Here is an 18,102-nt window from a genome sequence, read left to right as displayed (position 1 = left end):
GAAAAACCAATGAAGAACTCAAAAAGACACAGCTTTGACTCACGTAGTAGACAAACCTTCGGGCTGCTTCTTCGGGCTGCATCGCAAACAAAAACACCGTTCTCACTTGCACCTCTGCATGTCTCACGCGATCTTAACAAGGAGAATCGACTCTGACAGCGCTTTTTCCTGATGTGACCTCAGTTGGCCCTTTGATACTGAAAACGCTGAAAACGCATACGCCATTTCCGCAGTAGGCTGGTGCAGTGTAAATATTTTGCTGCTTATTGTCGTGATCTATGACACGATTGTAGGCGCTCACCTTCCTGTGGGTCTTCGATGAGCCTAAAGCCCAGGTGAGTCGTGGGCAGATTGCCAGTATTCCCTCAATGTTTGCAGACTGTCATGGTGCCGCCCAACCTGCTGGGTTGCCCACAGACCTTGTAATCTCCCTTTATCATTTTTACTTGCCAAATACTAATTCATTCTCCAACAGCATTGCCATTGAACCTTGTTATCTTTCAAAGTAACACGGCTCGTCTAGAGTGGTACACCAGCCAAGTTTTGCTGCCCAGCTCTGGCTGGAGCCCTTGTCCCTTGCTGTTTTCACGAATAGGCTCAGCAGGCTATGTGTATAACAAGCCGAGTATCTAATAAATTTTAGAGATGAATTGGTGGGCTTTGAACCAATTATTAAAAATCGTTAAAAGAGGTATTGCCTTTAACAGTTTTTGACGTCTTTGTTTCAGGATGCAGGGCATCATGAAATTTGGAGACAGGAGCAGCAATGATTGGAGATGCTGTTTCTGCTTCCATGTTCGAACGGGAACCATTTTTCTTGGTGTTTGGCATTTGGTATGTATGTTCTGTTTGTGAATCTTAAATCATATGGTTTTGACGCCTCTAAACAAAATTGGTGTTTGTTTCAGATGCTGCATGTTGTAGCCCTCTCTGCTGTGACTATCATTCTGAGAAGCAATGATTTGTACACTGAGTGGGACGAGCAAATTAGTGTGTTGCCCACTCCACTGAGTGAAACTGACACTGGCCGCTGGATCCGTCTTGATGGCCTTAGCAGCGATGCTGATTTCCGTCATAGCCAGGAGCCCGTTGCTTTGCCATCATCTCCATTCAAAGATTCTGTGTTTGATTCTTCTGACGGCACCCAGTATCTCATTCGCCACCGTACTTACAACTACCGCAAAGCTTTGAGTATGTTATTTTATGATAATAATATTTTTGCAGTCTCTTTAAATGTTTCAATTAATTATCATCTTTCTCTGCCAATTTTCAGAGGATATGAATGTTATTGTGGTCATGATGTTCTGCTCATTTTCCATTACTCTCCTTATGGTTTATGGAGCTGTGAAGGGAAAACCATCGTACCTGATGCCATTCTTTTGCCTGCAAATGTTCGACTTCTGCCTTACCAGGTATTGTTTTATGCACACTATTAGCATTATCTCCACTTTTTCCACTTTTTCATCACAATCAATCAAACTTATTGAGCATTCTTTTTATTTAACTTGTTGTTGCAGTTTGACTGCTGTTGGTTACTTGTGCTACTTGCCAAACATGCACCGTTACCTGGCTGAGAATCCTACTGTTCCATTCCGTGAACAACTTTTGCGGCTGGATCCTCAAGTTCTGTCTCTTTTGGTACTTGGTGCATTTACTGTTGTCATGCTAATCAAGGTAATTCTCCGTTCTAGGCTATTTAATCCTAAAGTGACTTACTTTTTTAAATAGTTTACTGACCCCTTTTCCTGCAAATTTCAGTCTTACTTCATTGGAATTGTCTGGAGCTACTACAAGTATCTAACTCTGCGTATGGTTGCCAATCGTCGCACTATCCATTATATTGAGTCTGAGATTGCAACCATGTCGCTGTCAGAATCCCTGCTCGGCACCATGCCAACAACTGTGGACCTCCCTGACTACGAGACAGCAGTCAAGAAATTCTCTCCGCCACCGCCATCCTATGCTTGTGCCACAGCTATGGCACATGAAGGCCAGGTTATGCATCCTGCTGCACCCGTTGCTTCTGATACCTTGGCTGTCCAAGTTGTTCCATCTGATTCTGCTGCCGCAGAAGTACCTCCCCAGCCCTCCACTTCTACTGCTGCTGCTTCCGAAGAAGCTGCAAGGAATGTCTAAAACAGCATTGATTGAATTAATCATTGAGGAGGCAGTGACAGCGGCAAGTATTATCTACAATATAACATGACACTTACACGGCCAAACTCTTGCTGAGAGATTGATGGAATTGTCGGTAGCATTTTGGCTTTACTTGTAGGAATTTGTGCCGCAAATTTCACTTTAAAATTTACCTAATGAATATGGCTTTTTCTTAAATAAAATTGATTGCCAATCTTATCTATCTTCAAATTTAAATTATAATGAGTTGAAATTGGCCACTAGCTAGAAGCTGTCAGCGTCCCTCAAATTTATTTAGTTTTGAAATGGTAACGTCTTCTCCTATTGTTGGCCCATCCCATTTTTTTAAAAAAATCTTACTCCATTTTACTGTTTTGCTATTTCTCCAGGACTGAACTGTTCTGAAAGCTGAGTTGAAATAGTAGGGGGTAATTGTAGATCTCATTTTTAAATTCAAGTCCTTTTCTGTTGATGCTGTTTGTTTTCATTATGTTTGAGCTGTAAATGGAGAGAAAATTTAAGGCCAACTTATACTATACAAGTTATTGTAGATGTCCCTCACTTCAATAGCAAAGACATGATGAAAAGTATTAATGAAACTGTGCTTGTTAAGTTTTTTTTTTTTTTGTCTGAGTTTTTCTTTTTCTTTATTTTTTTCAGAATCTTAAAACATTAAGGCGGATAAGTAAAGGGCGTGTTACTTTGATTTTTGTTCATTTTATCGGTTGGAACTTAAATTATCTGTTGTACCTATTAAATAGAAACTGATAACTAGAATGTGTATGTAGTCATCCTGATTGTGATGAAAGAGAAAAACATGCAATCACCTACTTAAGAAAATCTATGACAGAATGATAAAAAACATGTCATTAACACTAGCACTTGTTTGTGCCTTTCAGCATTTCTTACACTGGAATAATGATTTTTATTTTTTTATGATAATGGAAGAGTACTGAATGTTGTGGAATGTGATGAATGAAATGAAGGATAGGTAACCTAAATGCTGTGCAATAACCCCTACGTCATGAAAGTAGCAAATCTCACCACAGCGTGAAGCAGAAGCATGAATACTTAATCTGCTTGTTAGTTAGAGATAAGGTTACTGAATTTTCTTTAGGAGCTTCCTACGTTTTTACGGAGTTCTCTTAATATATATTGAAAAGGGGGGAAATAAGCAAAGAACTGTGTGGATTTCAATAACTTTGGTTGGTTAGTTGGTTATTATTTGTGTTACTGTAGTTTAGCCCAGGATTTTTATATTTTCAGCTTGAGAGTGAATGACATGGTTTTTTAATTAAAACTCATAATCTCCCTTTCTTCTTGAAATTTCCTTAATCAATAGTAACAACACTTTGTTTATTCCACTCTGCGTTTTAGATTGGAATTTGGACCGGGTGTCAGTTAATTACCATGCTAATTAAGTGTTAGCATTCTTTTGTGATAACGAAGCCTCATTGAGAATATGCGGCTAAGCCATCTTGGTTAACATCCAAAGAGATTTAGTTTCATGCACACATTTTAAGACTGTTGTTCCTTTAACTATGTGAGTATTTAAGTTTAGTTTACTTGTTTTGGAAAAGGTATTGATGTTAAGCAGTAATAGTTTGAAGTGCTTCCCCATGCAGATTTGCAATTTACTTGTCCTTGACTCTCAAGTTTACTATACAGATCGCAACCATCATTACTTTCTGTAAATTTTGACCTTTTCAAAAAAGAAAAGCTTGTTGGGTTGTTCTTTATTTTGTGGTATCTTTCTGTCCTGACGATAAAGTTTAATTTGGTCTTGAGGCAAGTACTGCAGAGAAGTGAGGTAAATTAATGCCAGTTTCATTAAATTTGAAGCAATGCACCATTTCTTGAAATAGTGTCCTTTCTTTATTCTATGTGCTGTATTATGACATAGCATCTGTCTGTTTGGTCTCTGTATTTAGAAGTTAATTAGGCCTTTACTCATGTGGGAAATACTTTTAGAATCATAAGATTTTGCTTAGACAGCTGTAGTCTCTTTGTCTTGTATAGCCTTTGTCATGTGTGTGGCAACTCATAATGTCAAAACTAAAAAAAAAATTAAAGAACAAAAAATATTATTCTGTTGAATGATAATCTCAGTATAAATTTCCTTTTCTTCCCTCACCTGTGTTTTACACTAGAATATACTTCATGTGAAGGGTAATGATTAGATAATTATCAGGTATCTGCAGCAATTTATTTAACTAGTTTTGGAATGGAAAGTGAGGTACTGCACCAACAGGGTAGTGTGACCCTACAAACTTTGTGAACATATTGGTCAATTTTCACAATTATTTTTGGTGGTAAGATAATAGAAAGATCTGAATAGATATATATCTAAGCAATTTTGCCCAAATGACAGTTTAAATGCAGAGATGATGATGGTTTACTCATGATGTTAGGATGTTCCAATCTCTTCTTTGCTATCTACTTCTTGAGACCTTTGTTTCATATAGGCCAGAAACACAGTCCACAAGAAACTACACAGACTCACGAATGGTATTTGATTTTTTTCTGGTATAAAGCGAAAGTTAACGGTCTGGACAAATGGCCACACACATACTGCAGTCTGCAAATTAGAGATGATGGAGAGAAGTTGGTTTCGAAGACAATCCAAAAAGCAAGATAACAGAAACATTGTTAGTACATACCTGCCATGTCGGTAAAAATTTCTCCCTTGTCTCATTTATAGCATCTTCCTTTGAACCTCCTTCAAGGAGTGTCATTCCAGAGTAAAAACAACAGATAGCAATCGGGCCATAAGTGAATTGCTCTACTACTGCCTGGGTAACAGAAGAAGAAACAAAGACAAGAACGTTAATTTTATCTCTGAACAATATTTCCTTCTTTGTGCTACAAGTGGGCTTACAGGGAGTCCTAAGCCAAACTGAATGCACACACAAAAAAACCACAACTGAACGAATTTTAAAAATAATCCTTTATTACTGTAGTTACACGGCAGACTAGAGTTTCTGGATGTATGATATGATGCAAGAGTTCACCAGTGGAAAAGTAGGATATAATGGATTTCATAAGCAAAAAACAAAATGTGAAATTTAACAAGTTCAGTTTCCAAAAGTCAATATGCAGAACTAGTTCAGAATTATGTGAAGACTACTAGGCTTTAAGAGAACAGCATTGAGACACCTCACTAATCCTTACTTATAAAAATAAAATACACTCTACAAAAAAAGTTGTCAACAGGACCCTGCTTTCTTCAAAGAAAAATCTTTGGGCTGCAAAAGTGAAAACTTTACAACAATAAGTTTTTGGTCATGGAAAAGAAAATTATTATCTTAATCACATTTACAGGTAAGATCTTTGGCAAAAACAGTAGCAATATAGAGTTTAGATCATGGTAGATATGATAATGAGGCACTGTATTCTCTTTAGAACAAAAGCTGTTCTATGCAATATATGATGATGAAAATAATAATCAAATACTCTTACATTACTATGACTAAAATATCACATCCAATAATAACCATTCAATAAAATATACTGTATGTCAATAGACAAATACTTTGCAAACACACCAAGCTTCATGATGCAAAAATTGGCTATAAAAATAATACTGGACTAGAGAGCCATAGATTTTGCAGTTACAATAACACATAAAGAGTACCCGACAAGAAACTATTTCATGTTAATATGCTGTAAAGGGGGCACTTAATGATGGAGCAACAACAGTCATGGGCTTTTCTAATTGTTGAGACTCAAGTTGTTTCATGTATGCTAGGAAAGTAGTCCAGCAAAGGCTACATAAGCTCACAAACGGTACTCTATTTTGAGGTGGAACAACAGTGAAGTTAAAAGTTTGAAGCACTGGCCAGACACAAGCGCCGACCTGCAGAAAAGAATAAAAGTTACGAGTAAAATATTAGCGGCTACAGAATTTACCAGAATAAAAATTTCAAATGAGTGGTTTTGTTGGAACAAATTCAGCCACTTACTTTGTATGTTGGAAGAAATTTTGTCTTTACTTCTTCACAAGCTTCGTCAAGAGTGCCTCCTTCCAATAAGGTCATGAAGAAATAGAAGCATATCATGGCACTTGGAGTGTAAGATACTTGTTCCACCAATGCCTGCATGAGACATGACTGCTCAGCAATGCTAACAATAACACTTCTCAGCACATGCTTTCAACATCAACCTTAATAAATTTTCTTGAAAACTTAGACAATTTTTCGTTTCTCAAGAAAACAGCCCATTATGAGGACCAGCATGATGCAAAATTTTCATTAAACTTTCTATTACTCCCCCAAGAATAAAGTTTTCAATAAACTCGCTTTCAACTTACCTTGTATATTCCAGATCTCAAGCCAGGTTTTGGGAACAGGTATCCGGCAATGGTCATCCAGGTGTATAATGTAGGAGCAACAAAACAGCAACCGTAGAGACTGAAGCGAAGGGCACGCCAGTAATCCAGTTTCTCTTTGCCTTGAATCTTTTGCTGTACACAGCTACCCAGAGGCCAAATGCATGCATATGACAGCATGCCTCTTGATAGAGGGTATTTGTGGGTAAATGCAGCAACTCTGCTCCACACATTTGGCATTTTGGTCACCAATATTTAGAACACTGTAAAACATTTTGTTTAAGCATTATTAAAACAATTTTGTCATTAATATTGAAATATTATTATAATTTATCACGAAAATGCATGGATCATTCGAAGAACTGTGATAACGGCACTAAGAACAGATAATCTTGGGCTTATGTCTTTTTCGTCAACTTAAATTTCCCAATCTGAAAGACAGCGACGCTGCAGCATCAGACCAGAATAAAATGTAATTTCAGGTTAAATATATTTCATGTCATTCCAAAATAACTATCACAAGTGAATGGAAGAGGAAACCTTATCTAATTTTGTAGAGATACACGTCTAACATATCAACCAGTAATGAATTTATTTACCTAAAGTATCAAGGTCCTTGGACTGGATGGCGTGTGAGGGTGACAGCAGAAGAGCAGAAGTCACAAGTCGCGCGCTGGCTTTTCTGCTTTCGAAATCATTCTTGAGTTGTCGTTTCTAGGTCATCGTGGTGCATCTATCTTTAACTTCTATACACGTTTAGGTGGCGTTCAAATATTCAAGTGACACGGTCTATCCTTGTCACACTTTAAAAATTACTATCTTTGAGGAATAGAGAAACACTGAAGTCTTGTTGCCCACGGCCATTTTACGGGGGCAATCCGAATCCGAATGCAAATCCGAATCTGGGCCTGCGCCTCCTAGAAGTCGTCAATCCGGCACAGCTGATTTCAACAACAACATTCCAGGAAGGCCTGGGCCTGCTGATCCTTCAGAAAAGGTTAAAGACGGGTTGTGGCTGTTTTCATTGCAAATTGGCCGTGTTTAAGCTTTAGGACCTCCTGGTGGAAATGTCGTCCGTTGCTCGTCTTCAGGATCTTCCTCCTCCGGGAGGTTTTGGCAAAATACACTATGAAAAAGTGCCCCACAAGTCTTTTTTCAATGGTGAGTCTCCCTTGCTTCTTGCTCATTTTCTGCTCAATTTTTTATTTGTTCATTGTTTTAGGACATTTTCGTTTCATAATTTTCGATGATTACAATTTTTAAAATATGCTGTATTTTTTTTTCGTACCATTGTTCTGGTTTATTCTTGGTGCATTCTGTAAAAGTATGATGTACTCGAGCCATATTTGTCCGTGAACCAGAATCACGGTTTTAAAGTATTTTGGTGCATCAGTGTTCTTGATCTTATACTTTCTTGTTGGAATATTAATGTGTTCACCTGCTTTTGTTTGCTTCTGACCCATTGCGGTCCTAAATTATGTTTCATTTTGTAAGTTGACGATTATACTTGTGTTCTTTTGTATCTGTCAGGAAAATGGATTGCCATTACTTTCGGCATCAGTTATGCCCTTGGTATTGCTGGCTATTTGGCTTCTGTGAACATTATAAAACGCCAAAGAATTGAAACTCAGAGTGCTCGGAATGCAATTCAGCCTTTCCTTCTAGCCGAACGTGATAGACAGTAAGTATAATATAAAATGTTTTTTTTATTTCTGCAGATTGGTGAAATAACGTTGCAGTGTTAATCATTTTGTTTCATTTTTTTTAGGCTGTTGCTGCAGATGAGAAAGAATCGTGATGCTGAAGCTGAGCTGATGAAAGATGTTGAGGGATGGGAAGTTGGAACCCTCTTTGGCACACCTGTGTACAACACTGTGGGAGAAAATGAATGGATTGGCTACCGGCCTAATTCATACTATGCCCATGCTGACCCTGACAGGCGACTGGACTATGAAGGATTTAGCTTGTATGTGTAAATTCACTCTTTTAACTGTAATTAGTATGTATATATGTTCAAAACTGAGTAATCTATTCAAGTTCCTGCTTTTGTACCTGTGAGATTGGCAGGTTCTCAAAAACTGATGTACGCAGTTAACAGTTCTAAATCAGCCCTGAGTTATTAGAATAGAAATACATGTACAGTCAGGGATGCAAATAAAACAATGATTCAGTGGCACCATGATGAATTTATTGTATTTGTGGAATTGCAAGTTTGTTACAGTTGCCCTTAAAAAAATCAGGAATTGATAGCCTTCATTATTTTCATATGCACAATAAAGGGGACTTAAACAGGGAAAGAAATCTACATGATGTTTTGTGATTGTCATTACAATGCTGTCACTAGTTTTCAAGTTTTTCAAAACCACTGGGAGAATCTCACTTAAAACATCCTTAGTTTACAGGAGAAAAAAAGAAGAAAAAACAATTAAAAAGTAGAAATTTATAAAATCACATCATATAATATCACAATGCTGGTTATGCTACAGTACTTGTCAACTTAAAACTGATTGAATTCACAATTACTTCTTAAAATCGTCCAGTTTTGAAACTATTGGTACCTTTTTTCAGAAATATCACAATTCAAGTAAAAAGTTTGATCAAGGGTTTTTTTTTTTAAATGAAAGCTCTTACATTGACATTCAGATTTTTAAAAAAACACTACAAAAACTAATTAGGAAAAATTCTCTTAATGTAACAAAGAGGAGTCTACAAAATTATCTTAAAGTAAAAAAGAAAAGTTACTACAAGGACGAGTAACATAAACTAAGGAAGGTCAGCTGTTTTGCTAAGTCACATTTGTTTCAAATTACCTAAATGCAGTTGTTATTGAGCCAAACTTTTAAATGCTTTAAGAAAGTCAAATGAAGAATGTCTCCAAGATTTAGCAAAAAGGAAACATTTCCAAAGGTTGTCAGAGACCACATGTGGTGCATCCCATGCTCAGCTTCCACCTTGGGCAGGCCCAAAAATAAATGCAGATAGGGCCTAAAATATTTTTGGTTCTTACCAGATTTATGACATGTTTGTAGACAAGATGAGTATTATAAGTGTTATAAAACAGCTAGAATTTTTGAACCATTTGATAATATAACAAGTTAAAAGTAAAAAAAAAGTGAATGAGACCCACATTCTGTAAAGTACAGTGAATGGACAGAGATCACATTGGGTAAATCCACAAATGGCAAATTATTCCATACCTTAAACCTAGATTTGATCAAGAAATACACAACAACAAAAATTAAAAACAGAATATTTGTTGCAACTTAAAAATGGCAACCTTGACAGGAAAATGTTAACATGGCAGTACTACTGCTGTTGGACGGTGCAATTGGCTTACAACTCATGGCACAAACTTGTGACTGAGTGGTGTACAGATGTACTTTTCATCACATCTCAAGTACTTCACATAGGCTTATCAATAATTGCTACACCAGCATAACTTCTCCCAATACCCATAGATGAAGGAAGCATAGACCAAGTGTCTGTTTTGGGGCTGTATACCTCCACTGAAGCCAAATTGGCAGAGCCATCATCTCCTCCTACTACATACAAGAGACCATTCAGAGCAACAACACCTGTAATGGGAACATATGCATAAATTTTACATAAAATTATAATTGTATTAATTGTATGAACAGAACAGTTCAATCTATACCTGCGTTTCTTCTGCAATAGGCCATGTCAGCAACCTGTGTCCAGGTTTCAGCTTCTGGGTTGTACGCTTCAACGCTTTTGCGAACTAGTGGGCCATCATGGCCGCCTACAGCATACAGTATTCCATCCAGTACTCCTACTCCCGCACCGGAGCGTCGGACAGACATTTCGGGCACTGGTGACCAGCTGTCCATGTCAGGGTGGTAGCATTCTACTGTTGACAAACACTGACGAGATGCTCCATCATAGCCTCCAACCTAGAAAGGAAGGAAAGAATTATTGAAGACATGTAAAAACTTTAAGAGTAAGCCTGCCCTGCTTTCCTCCAACCAATTCATACAACATGCGGGAAAAAAGAGAGTAATCAACTTACTGCATATAATAGACTGTTTACAACACCAACACCGACACTACTTCTCCGAGTAGACATTGGTGCAATGAGGCGCCACTCGTTTTTTCGAGAATCATACACTTCAGCTGAGTTTAGGCCAGTTGAACCATCAAAACCCCCAACCTGAAAAATTACACAAGGGTCATTGTTGCACATCCAACAAAAGAGAGAAGCTGTCAATCATCCAAAGGAGGTAAACATGACAATATTTAACATTATAAAAACTTACAGCATAGATACAATTGTTTAAAACAGCTACTCCCAGTGTTGAGCGGCGAGCTTCCATACTGGAACAGGAGGTCCATTGATCTGTGGAAGGGTCATAAACATCAACGGTCCGAACCCGCATTGAGCCATTGAAGCCTCCAACGGCGTAGACTCGTCCTCCAATAATTGAAAGACCAGCTCTGCAAGTTCAAGGAGAAAAATTAATAAATACACATCAAACATTAAAAACTTAACAATGGAGTTTGATGTTAAGTGACATTACCTGCAACGTCTTGATGGCATTTCTGCAACTTGGAACCACCTTTCCTCTTTGAAATCAAAACACTCCACACTTCTAATAGCTTTCGGAGCCTGGCCACCAACCACAAGTAGTACCTTTAAAGAACGAAATTTCAGGAAAAACAATTAACTGTTATTTCTTTAATGTGAAGGAAAAAAGCAGAGTAAAATACACAAAATATGCATGAAGTGTCTAAAGAAAGTAATTTATTGTACATACTTTGGGGAGTCCAACAGGTTGTCTTGGCTTTGTTCTTGGGGTTTTAAATGACAATTTTTGTTCCCCTTTGAGCAAATGGTATTTAAATGCTTCAATTAAGAAGTCTTTGCCTGCAACCCAAATAAATAATGAAAATGAACAGCTTAGCAGATCTGTTTTGACAACCACTGCAAAAAGTTCAGATAAAAAAAAAACTGAAACACTCTTACACTGAAGATTTGCTTTGAGTAATGGTTCTTCTTCCACTCTTTGCATTAAATAATCCTGTGATAGCAAAGGTAAGCGCACATGTTCCATCAGAAGGGGTAACTGGGTTTGTCTTGTTTCTAGGTCATGATGAACCCATCCCACGACACATTCAAACACCTAGACAAGAAAATTTTAAAAATAAATACTGATATAAACTGGGATTTATCAATTGAAAAGAATGTCATACAAATTTGAGTTTTTAAAGGGGAAAAGAAAACAAATAAGATGGTTAGCTCTGTTTAAGAGCCTTGAATTCACCTTTTCTTCAGATGGGACAGTCAGGCGATCACTACAAATGAGTTTAGAAACCTGCTGAGGTGACAGTGTTAAAAACTCTTCACATTCTACGACTTCCCTGCAAATGAATACAGAGGAGCATGTGTATTGGAGCAGATGTATGTACTAGATTTGTGTGTTGAGGACACCAGATGCATGACAATGAACTTACGAGAAATGCTGCTCAATGTAAGAGTCAGCATGAGATAGTAGTTCTAAACAGCCATGCAAGTCTGCAAATGCTCTTATACCAAGGCAGTTGGTTGGGTGCAACTGTCCTTGCAAAAAATCACAGCAGGCATCTCGAACATCAGTAAGCTGAAGAAGATTAGCAGCGGGCAGCAGAACCTTAAACACAAAAAAAAAAGAAAAAAAAAAAAAAAAATGCAACATTAGGCAATACATACATTGAATCCATAGATTGAAATACCAACAGAGATGCAACATACCTGAACATTTTCTTCAGTAACATGCACTTCTGAGGTATACACATAATCAACAAGCAATTGCAAAGCAGTGGAGTCTACTCCTTGTAAAGTAACTCTTTCAGATTTGCTCTCTTCAAAACTAGTGAACATCGCATAAAAATAAGGACTGCAAGCAGCAAGTACCATTTTGTGAGCAGATACTTCTGAGTTATTGTCCGAAATGAGTGTGACATCACATAACAGATTTTGCCTGTAGAAAGAAAACCATACTCATTTGAATTTTGACAACTAGATATTCGAACATATTAGACAAAGGCAAAGCACTGGTATGGTAATATGCATACCTGCGCATGACATTCATAACTTCAAATGCTCGGTTTGTATGGTGATGGTTATGATATGGGGGCTTTTCTTTGGTCCCAGATCGAGGCACATGTTTCTGAGAGCTCTCATCCAAAGAGCTTTGGCTGGCATATCGTAGTAAGAGACGGCTGTGGAAGAAAGCAAGAAGTATAAAATTTAGAGTCTTTCCTTGCACCTAGAGGCATCATTCCTGCTAATAACTATAAAGTGCTAAGTCTTCAAGTAACAGATGCAAAAGGAGAACCCATAAAAACTGAGAGGCCAATGAACAGAGCGTGTATAAAGAGTTGATGAGGGTTATTAACAACGTATCCGTCTTCAAACTCTGCATTTTGTCATCCACCAGATTTAATTACTTGCCCTTTGATCTGTCGAAATTTAATGGCGATAGGTTATACACTGCCTCTCTTACCTTTCTTGTTTATCTGACGCATTTTCGCCCAGAGACAGATTCAAAAATGGTGAGTCCATTTCTGTTGTTGTTTGAAACTAACTCGCTCAGAAAAGTGACGGTTACAAAGATGGTGTTGATAGGAAAACCATTTCAATCACGTTCTTCGTCCTTGTCTAACTCTCAACAGTACACAACCACTAATCAAGAACAACAACAAACACAAACGTCTGCAACGATCGACAGTTGAGCTGAGCAGCGGAGAAAATCGCTTCTACAGGACACTTCTGGTAAGTATGACAAATTTCCAAACCAGAACAAAATGATAAAGTAGCCCGGTCACGAGGAGTATGACACATTTTGAGGCTCTCCCGGAGCTAGGGTGGCCCTTGAAACCATTAATAGTACTCGAATTGGTTAAATAGTTGGTAAATGATTTGTGTAAATCATGAAACAGAAATCATAGAACGGTTAAACGTCCATTTATAAAATATAGAGAATTTTATTGAATCCAAGTTTCAAGGGCTCCACGGGGAAGTCCAAGCCTCTGCCGCGGGCCTGCCAAAATCTGCGGTTACCCCACTCCCGCCCGTCCAGGCATCTCCCGCCAAACCGTACCGCCAGCGTACTTTAATCAGCCTCTTCTCTTCCAGCACATCCTTGGCCAAAAACTTGGCACCAGAAGAGTAAACACGAAGATTCGGCCCGCCTGATCGCGGGGGCACTCCCCCGAACCCCGAGCCCCATTTGACCCTCCTGGCGCCGCCACGCGCTCGCTCCGCCCCCGCGGCCGCCACCGGCCTGGCCCCGCCCCCGGCGCCGAGGCGGGGCTGCCATTGGCTGCTATCGGCTGCCATCGGCTGCCATTGGCCGGGGTGGAGGGTGCATGCTGCAAGGGGTGGCACCCGCGGGCCGCGGGCACGACCCAGCGGCCGGGCCGCCCCGGCGCCGCAGACGACACAGCGCCGCGGCCCGAGGACGTCAGGACGCCAGGACGTGCCTCCCTCGCGACGCCTCGGCGCACCACGCGGCTCGCGGCTCGCGGCGGGGGCGTTTCAGTCCCACCGGAAGTGGCAGCAAGCCGATGGCCACGGCGGCGACGCGCTGAGTTTGCATCCACGCGCGTCTCGCCAGGGATGGCCGCCAAGTACCCTGTCACGCAGCAGTGAGGAGAATCGCCAACCGTCCACCCGTCTCGACGAGTACCAGGTCAGTGCGGCACGCTGTGCGCTGCGCCGGACGGCCTGCCTCAAGGCCTGCCTCAAGGCCTGCCTCCTCGGGCCGCAGCGGCCACAGTCGGCAAAACCGAAGTGAAGTTGTACGCTTCTTTTCGAGCATGCAACTGCTACACTCGTTGAAGACTGTAGGCTTAAAGTCAAATGCTGAGAAGAAATTCTCTCATGCATTTAGATAGGCGGAGAGTAAGCAGATCGGAGCACTACCCTTGAAGCTAAGCGGAGCGACCGCTACGTTTGAAGAAAGGCGTAAAAGTGCGCTTCCGTTCTACCGGTTAGGCAGAATAATGCACGTTAAAAATGTCTGGGTCTTGCCGGGATGGGCTTAGAGCTTTCCGGTTGCGGTACCACCGGTTCGGTGCTTCACAACGTTCTCTCGAGGCGACCACAAAACAGCCAACCCTCTCGGGTATTTTGAACGGTGGTTTTAGAACGAGGGATAATTTGACTGGCCCCAGAGCGCGGTCAGCAAGGAAGGGAGTGCGAGCGCCAGTGCCTTTCGGGCGAAGGACTCCGAGGAAGGCCGGGACTCCCAGGCCGGGCGCCCGTCTAGCGCCCGTCGAAGCAGCGATAGGCCACCCGAGCGCAGCCGTGCCGTGCGGCCGGCCGACCGCAGTCTTGCAGGCGGCGTCCTGCGCCAGGAGCACCTGGGTTGCTGCAGCAGCGCCGCGTGTGTATACGCGCGCGCGCCTCTCTCTCTCTCTCTCTCTCTCTCTCTCTCTCTCTCTCTCTCTCTCTCTCTCTCTCTCTCTCTCTCTCTCTCTCTCTCTCTCTCTCTCTGTGTGTGTGTGTGTGCGCGCGTGTGTGTGTGTGTTTGCGTGTCGCTGCCGACGGTGCGGCGCCAATAAACTGATTGGGTGTTATAGCACTGTCCACAAAATTCCCCCTCCCGATCGGCGGGAGGGCCGGGCTGGGTCGCGGGGCGGGCGCGAATGCGCGAACGCGTTTATTACTCCAACAATGCGTTTCATGAATAAAGATGCCGGCCCCTGTGGCGGAAACAACGTGGTTATGGAAAGCGCCGGGCCGCGGCGTGGCGCCGAGCGGCCCACCCGCACAGCGGCAGCAGCACGCGGCGGGGCGGGGCGGGGCGGCGAGGGTGGAAGTGGCTTGTTAGGGCGGCGGGCCGCGCGAAAACAGCCCGCCGTCCCTCTTTATTGACACCGCCACTGCGATGCAGCATGCAGCGTCCGATTCGTGCACGGTGCGGCGGGAGGAACAATCAGGAATTGATGACGCGAATATCAGCCGCCGCGCCACGCTGGTCGCGGGACGCGGAGTCGCAGTGTTTTCGGCGAGGTGAACTTCGAAGAGAGGATCCTCTCGATCCGGTCGACCATTGCGAAAGTACTCCATAAGCGAAAGAGACTGCCCTTCGAGCTTCCCGAGCTTCACCGTGATTTTCGGTCTGCGGACCCACGAGGCTTTTCGATGCGCTCCCTCGCGGTGGCCGAGCAGACGGGGAAGACCGAGAACGAGAACAGGGGCACGGCGGGAGGTTGTTTCGTGGTGTAAATATCATTTCCCGTTGATGAGCTTGGATTGGCGGCGGCTGGCGCTTGCCGCGCTCGCTGCGTCCCTCCAGACTCCAGGCCGACCGGCCGACCCCCAGTCCTTGGCGGGCTCTGTTATTAGATTGTCGCCTGTTGCCTTGCTGGCTGTTGCCTGTGGGCTGGCTCCGCGAAGCCCCGCGTTGCCTACGGAAGTCACTGCCGCCAGACTCAATCTCGCCGGGGAATACGTTATTCAACTTTACTAATTTCACTTCTCTGTGTTTAATGCGATTTGTTGGCCGCCGTGGCTTGCCTGCTGTCTGATTGGTTAGCAGCGCGCCCTTTCGCGGCCAGGGTGGGCGGGTAGGCAGGCAGGCAGGCAGGCGGGCAGACAGGCAGGCAGCCAGGCAGACCCACTGAGGTGTCCTGCCCCGAACGCGCACCCGTTGCAAATCGTCCGACATAAACAGCTTGTTCTCGCGCAAACACTCGAGGGCAGCGGTTCAACCTTGCCACCAACAGTTAGTGGGCCTCGAGGCCCACTACCAACAGTGGATAGGGCTAAAAATTATCGCGACCCCGCAGCCAAAATTAATTGCCCTCTCCTCTCCGCTGCTGAAGGGTCAAAGGTCACCGTCATTCCTTTCAGGGTGCTGGACTGCGCGGGACTGCCTCATTTCGTCTGATGGCGCCGCTTTTCCGTCCGCAGATGGAGCCGACGCCTTCCCCGGCCACGTTGTCCCTGTCCCTGAAGCCGCCGAGGCCGTCACCGCGGTCGCCGCCGGGCCACCCTGGCGGACACCCCGGCGCACACCCTAGCCCGCCCGGCGCCGCGGGGGCCGGCGGCAGCGTGGGCGGCGGCGCGGGCGCGGGGCAGCCGCCCCCGCAAGTGGGCCAGGTGACGCTGCACGGCGAGCCCATCGTGTCCCTCGTGATGGAGGGCTGCGAGCGACTGTGCCTCGCGCAGATCTCCAACACGCTGCTGCGCGACTTCTCGTACAACGAGATCCACAACCGGCGCGTGGCCCTGGGCATCACTTGCGTGCAGTGCACGCCCGTGCAGCTGGAGATCCTGCGGCGGGCCGGCGCCATGCCCGTGTCCTCGCGGCGCTGCGGTGAGTGGGAGAGGCTGGCAGAGGCTTTGAGGTAAACAGCGCTTTGGTTCGGGGAGACTGCAACGCGGGGTGGCGGTGTCCTGGTGGTGTCGCAGGCATGATCACGCGGCGCGAGGCGGAGCGGCTCTGCAAGTCGTTCCTGGGAGACAACTCGCCGCCCCGCCTGCCCGAGGACTTCTCGTTCCGCGTGCACCACGAGTGCGCCTGGGGCTGCCGGGGGCTGTTCCTGCCCGCGCGGTACAACTCGTCGCGCGCCAAGTGCATCAAGTGCGCGCTGTGCGGCCTCTTCTTCTCGCCCAACAAGTTCATCTTCCACTCGCACCGCACGGGGCCTGGCGCCAGGTACGCTCCGCCCATCCGATACGCCTTGTCCGACTTACCGAAACACTAGTGCTTAAAAACCAGAACGCTCTTTTCAGCTTTTCCGAAATGCCTTTGGACAGGTACGTGCAGCCGGACGCGGCCAACTTCAACTCGTGGCGCCGCCACATGCGCCTCAGCGGCAGCCCGCCCGAGGAGGTGGTGCACGCCTGGGAGGACGTCAAGGCCATGTTCAACGGCGGCACGCGCAAGAGGCTGCTAGCCAACGCCCAGCACGGCCAGCACGGCCAGCATGGCCACCACGCCCAGCAGGCCCGGAAGGACGCCGGCGAGGCCAGGGCGCCGCCGTCGCCCGTCAAGGCGCACCCCACCAGCCCGTCGGGGCCCAGCCCCGCCAAGATGAGCAAGTTGAGCGGTGACCGCGGCCCCGCCAACCCCAGCGCGGGTAGGGAGTACACACACAGTTTGCATTGCCGATGTGTGACTGCCACCGTGAGGCTAACGCGTTGTGTTGCGTCCACAGCCGGCGGCCTGGACTCACCGCCCGGCACCCCGCTGGGCGCGCTGGGCGGCGGCTCGCCCTTCCCGCTGGCCGCGGGTCCCGGCCCGGAGCGCTTGCCACCGGCGCTGCCCCTGCACGCCGCCCCCGCCGCCGGCCGCGGCCTGCACCTGGAGTGGGGCCCCTGGGGGCGGGCCAGCCCCTTGCCGCTGGGGTCGCCGCTGCCGCCGTCCATGGCGCCGCCGCCGCTCGGGCCGCCGCCACACCACGTACTGCCGCCGCTGCCGCCCTACGCGCTACCCTGGCTCGCGCCCAAGCGCTCGCTGCTCGCGTTCGACGGTAGGCTGCAAACTCCACTCTTGGTTTGGCAGTGCACGCCAACCAGGCTCGCGGCTTCGAGTGCGTGACGTGTTTTTCGTTTGATGCTCCAGGCATGGTGCCGCGCGCGTGGGCCAACGCGCTGCTGCCGCCACACCAGGCCCACCAGGCCCACCAGG

At 44.9% G+C, this 18,102-nt stretch overlaps 5 protein-coding genes across 8 annotated transcripts; 3 read left to right on the top strand and 2 right to left on the bottom strand.

Annotated features, from left to right (window-relative positions):
• Nucleotides 1-169: 169 nt before the first annotated feature.
• On the top strand, nt 170-4,223 carry LOC117654393 (lysosomal-associated transmembrane protein 4A). Of its 3 annotated transcripts, XM_034400997.1 has the most exons (7): nt 353-422; nt 729-834; nt 909-1,191; nt 1,274-1,412; nt 1,518-1,674; nt 1,759-2,179; nt 2,797-4,223. In XM_034400997.1, the coding sequence occupies exons 1-6, from the start codon at nt 385-387 to the stop codon at nt 2,134-2,136; spliced, it is 1,101 nt and encodes a 366-aa protein (XP_034256888.1). In that variant the 5' UTR covers nt 353-384; the 3' UTR covers nt 2,137-2,179; nt 2,797-4,223. The 3 variants fall into 3 exon arrangements, with proteins under 3 accessions (XP_034256889.1, XP_034256888.1, XP_034256890.1); XM_034400998.1 differs by lacking the exon at nt 353-422 and adding an exon at nt 170-335 and having other exon boundaries at nt 1,759-3,453; XM_034400999.1 differs by lacking the exon at nt 353-422 and adding an exon at nt 517-653 and having other exon boundaries at nt 1,759-3,453.
• A 100-nt stretch (nt 4,224-4,323) lies between these two features.
• LOC117654394 (mpv17-like protein) lies at nt 4,324-7,344 on the bottom strand. 2 transcript variants are annotated; one of them, XM_034401002.1, is made up of 4 exons: nt 7,063-7,344; nt 6,446-6,726; nt 4,797-4,928; nt 4,324-4,714 (listed from the first exon to the last, which is right to left on the bottom strand). In XM_034401002.1, exons 2-4 carry the CDS (start codon nt 6,701-6,703, stop codon nt 4,544-4,546), a joined length of 561 nt encoding a protein of 186 aa, XP_034256893.1. In that variant the 5' UTR covers nt 6,704-6,726; nt 7,063-7,344; the 3' UTR covers nt 4,324-4,543. The 2 variants fall into 2 exon arrangements, with proteins under 2 accessions (XP_034256893.1, XP_034256892.1); XM_034401001.1 differs by lacking the exons at nt 4,324-4,714; nt 4,797-4,928 and adding exons at nt 5,066-5,992; nt 6,099-6,230.
• Nucleotides 7,345-7,403: 59 nt separating this feature from the next.
• LOC117654395 (NADH dehydrogenase [ubiquinone] 1 alpha subcomplex subunit 13) lies at nt 7,404-8,639 on the top strand. The gene is made up of 3 exons (XM_034401003.1): nt 7,404-7,624; nt 7,994-8,144; nt 8,232-8,639. The coding sequence occupies exons 1-3, from the start codon at nt 7,531-7,533 to the stop codon at nt 8,437-8,439; spliced, it is 453 nt and encodes a 150-aa protein (XP_034256894.1). The 5' UTR covers nt 7,404-7,530; the 3' UTR covers nt 8,440-8,639.
• On the bottom strand, nt 8,630-13,206 carry LOC117654392 (ring canal kelch homolog). Its single transcript, XM_034400996.1, has 12 exons — nt 12,964-13,206; nt 12,533-12,679; nt 12,210-12,438; nt 11,933-12,108; nt 11,743-11,839; nt 11,445-11,601; nt 11,236-11,345; nt 10,999-11,111; nt 10,738-10,915; nt 10,491-10,631; nt 10,119-10,374; nt 8,630-10,038 (listed from the first exon to the last, which is right to left on the bottom strand). Exons 1-12 carry the CDS (start codon nt 13,020-13,022, stop codon nt 9,866-9,868), a joined length of 1,836 nt encoding a protein of 611 aa, XP_034256887.1. The 5' UTR covers nt 13,023-13,206; the 3' UTR covers nt 8,630-9,865.
• A 3,341-nt stretch (nt 13,207-16,547) lies between these two features.
• Nucleotides 16,548-18,012, top strand: LOC117638995 (SKI family transcriptional corepressor 1 homolog-B; the record flags this gene model as incomplete). Its single annotated transcript, XM_034374266.1, has 4 exons — nt 16,548-16,785; nt 16,881-17,127; nt 17,229-17,373; nt 17,977-18,012. Coding segments are annotated over 4 exons (666 nt in total), but the record flags the coding sequence as incomplete, so codon positions are not given.
• Between the last annotated feature and the right edge of the window lie 90 nt (nt 18,013-18,102).

This window comes from Thrips palmi, unplaced genomic scaffold (genome assembly GCF_012932325.1).
Source record: "Thrips palmi isolate BJ-2018 unplaced genomic scaffold, TpBJ-2018v1 HiC_scaffold_10, whole genome shotgun sequence".
In the NCBI taxonomy this organism is placed as follows: domain Eukaryota; kingdom Metazoa; phylum Arthropoda; class Insecta; order Thysanoptera; family Thripidae; genus Thrips; species Thrips palmi.
The sequence above is the reverse complement of the archived record's forward strand: the minus strand, read 5'-3'. Positions and strand labels throughout refer to the sequence as shown.

Excerpts from the sequence above, each read along its gene's own strand:
- LOC117654393 (XM_034400997.1), top strand. The coding sequence starts at position 385 with ATGGTGCCGCCCAACCTGCTGGGTTGCCCACAGACCTT. Across the intron at positions 423-728 it reads CTGGGTTGCCCACAGACCTT|GATGCAGGGCATCATGAAAT; the intron begins GTAATCTCCCTT and ends TCTTTGTTTCAG. Across the intron at positions 835-908 it reads TTCTTGGTGTTTGGCATTTG|ATGCTGCATGTTGTAGCCCT; the intron begins GTATGTATGTTC and ends TGTTTGTTTCAG.
- LOC117654394 (XM_034401001.1), bottom strand. The coding sequence starts at position 6,703 with ATGCCAAATGTGTGGAGCAGAGTTGCTGCATTTACCCACAAATACCCT. Across the intron at positions 6,231-6,445 it reads TGAGATCTGGAATATACAAG|GCATTGGTGGAACAAGTATC; the intron begins GTAAGTTGAAAG and ends TGTCTCATGCAG. Across the intron at positions 5,993-6,098 it reads AATTTCTTCCAACATACAAA|GTCGGCGCTTGTGTCTGGCC; the intron begins GTAAGTGGCTGA and ends TCTTTTCTGCAG.
- LOC117654395 (XM_034401003.1), top strand. The coding sequence starts at position 7,531 with ATGTCGTCCGTTGCTCGTCTTCAGGATCTTCCTCCTCCGGGAGGTTTT. Across the intron at positions 7,625-7,993 it reads CCACAAGTCTTTTTTCAATG|GAAAATGGATTGCCATTACT; the intron begins GTGAGTCTCCCT and ends TGTATCTGTCAG. Across the intron at positions 8,145-8,231 it reads CTAGCCGAACGTGATAGACA|GCTGTTGCTGCAGATGAGAA; the intron begins GTAAGTATAATA and ends CATTTTTTTTAG.
- LOC117654392 (XM_034400996.1), bottom strand. The coding sequence starts at position 13,022 with ATGGACTCACCATTTTTGAATCTGTCTCTGGGCGAAAATGCGTCAGAT. Across the intron at positions 11,112-11,235 it reads AACCTGTTGGACTCCCCAAA|GTACTACTTGTGGTTGGTGG; the intron begins GTATGTACAATA and ends CGTTCTTTAAAG. Across the intron at positions 10,916-10,998 it reads ATGCCATCAAGACGTTGCAG|AGCTGGTCTTTCAATTATTG; the intron begins GTAATGTCACTT and ends TTGAACTTGCAG.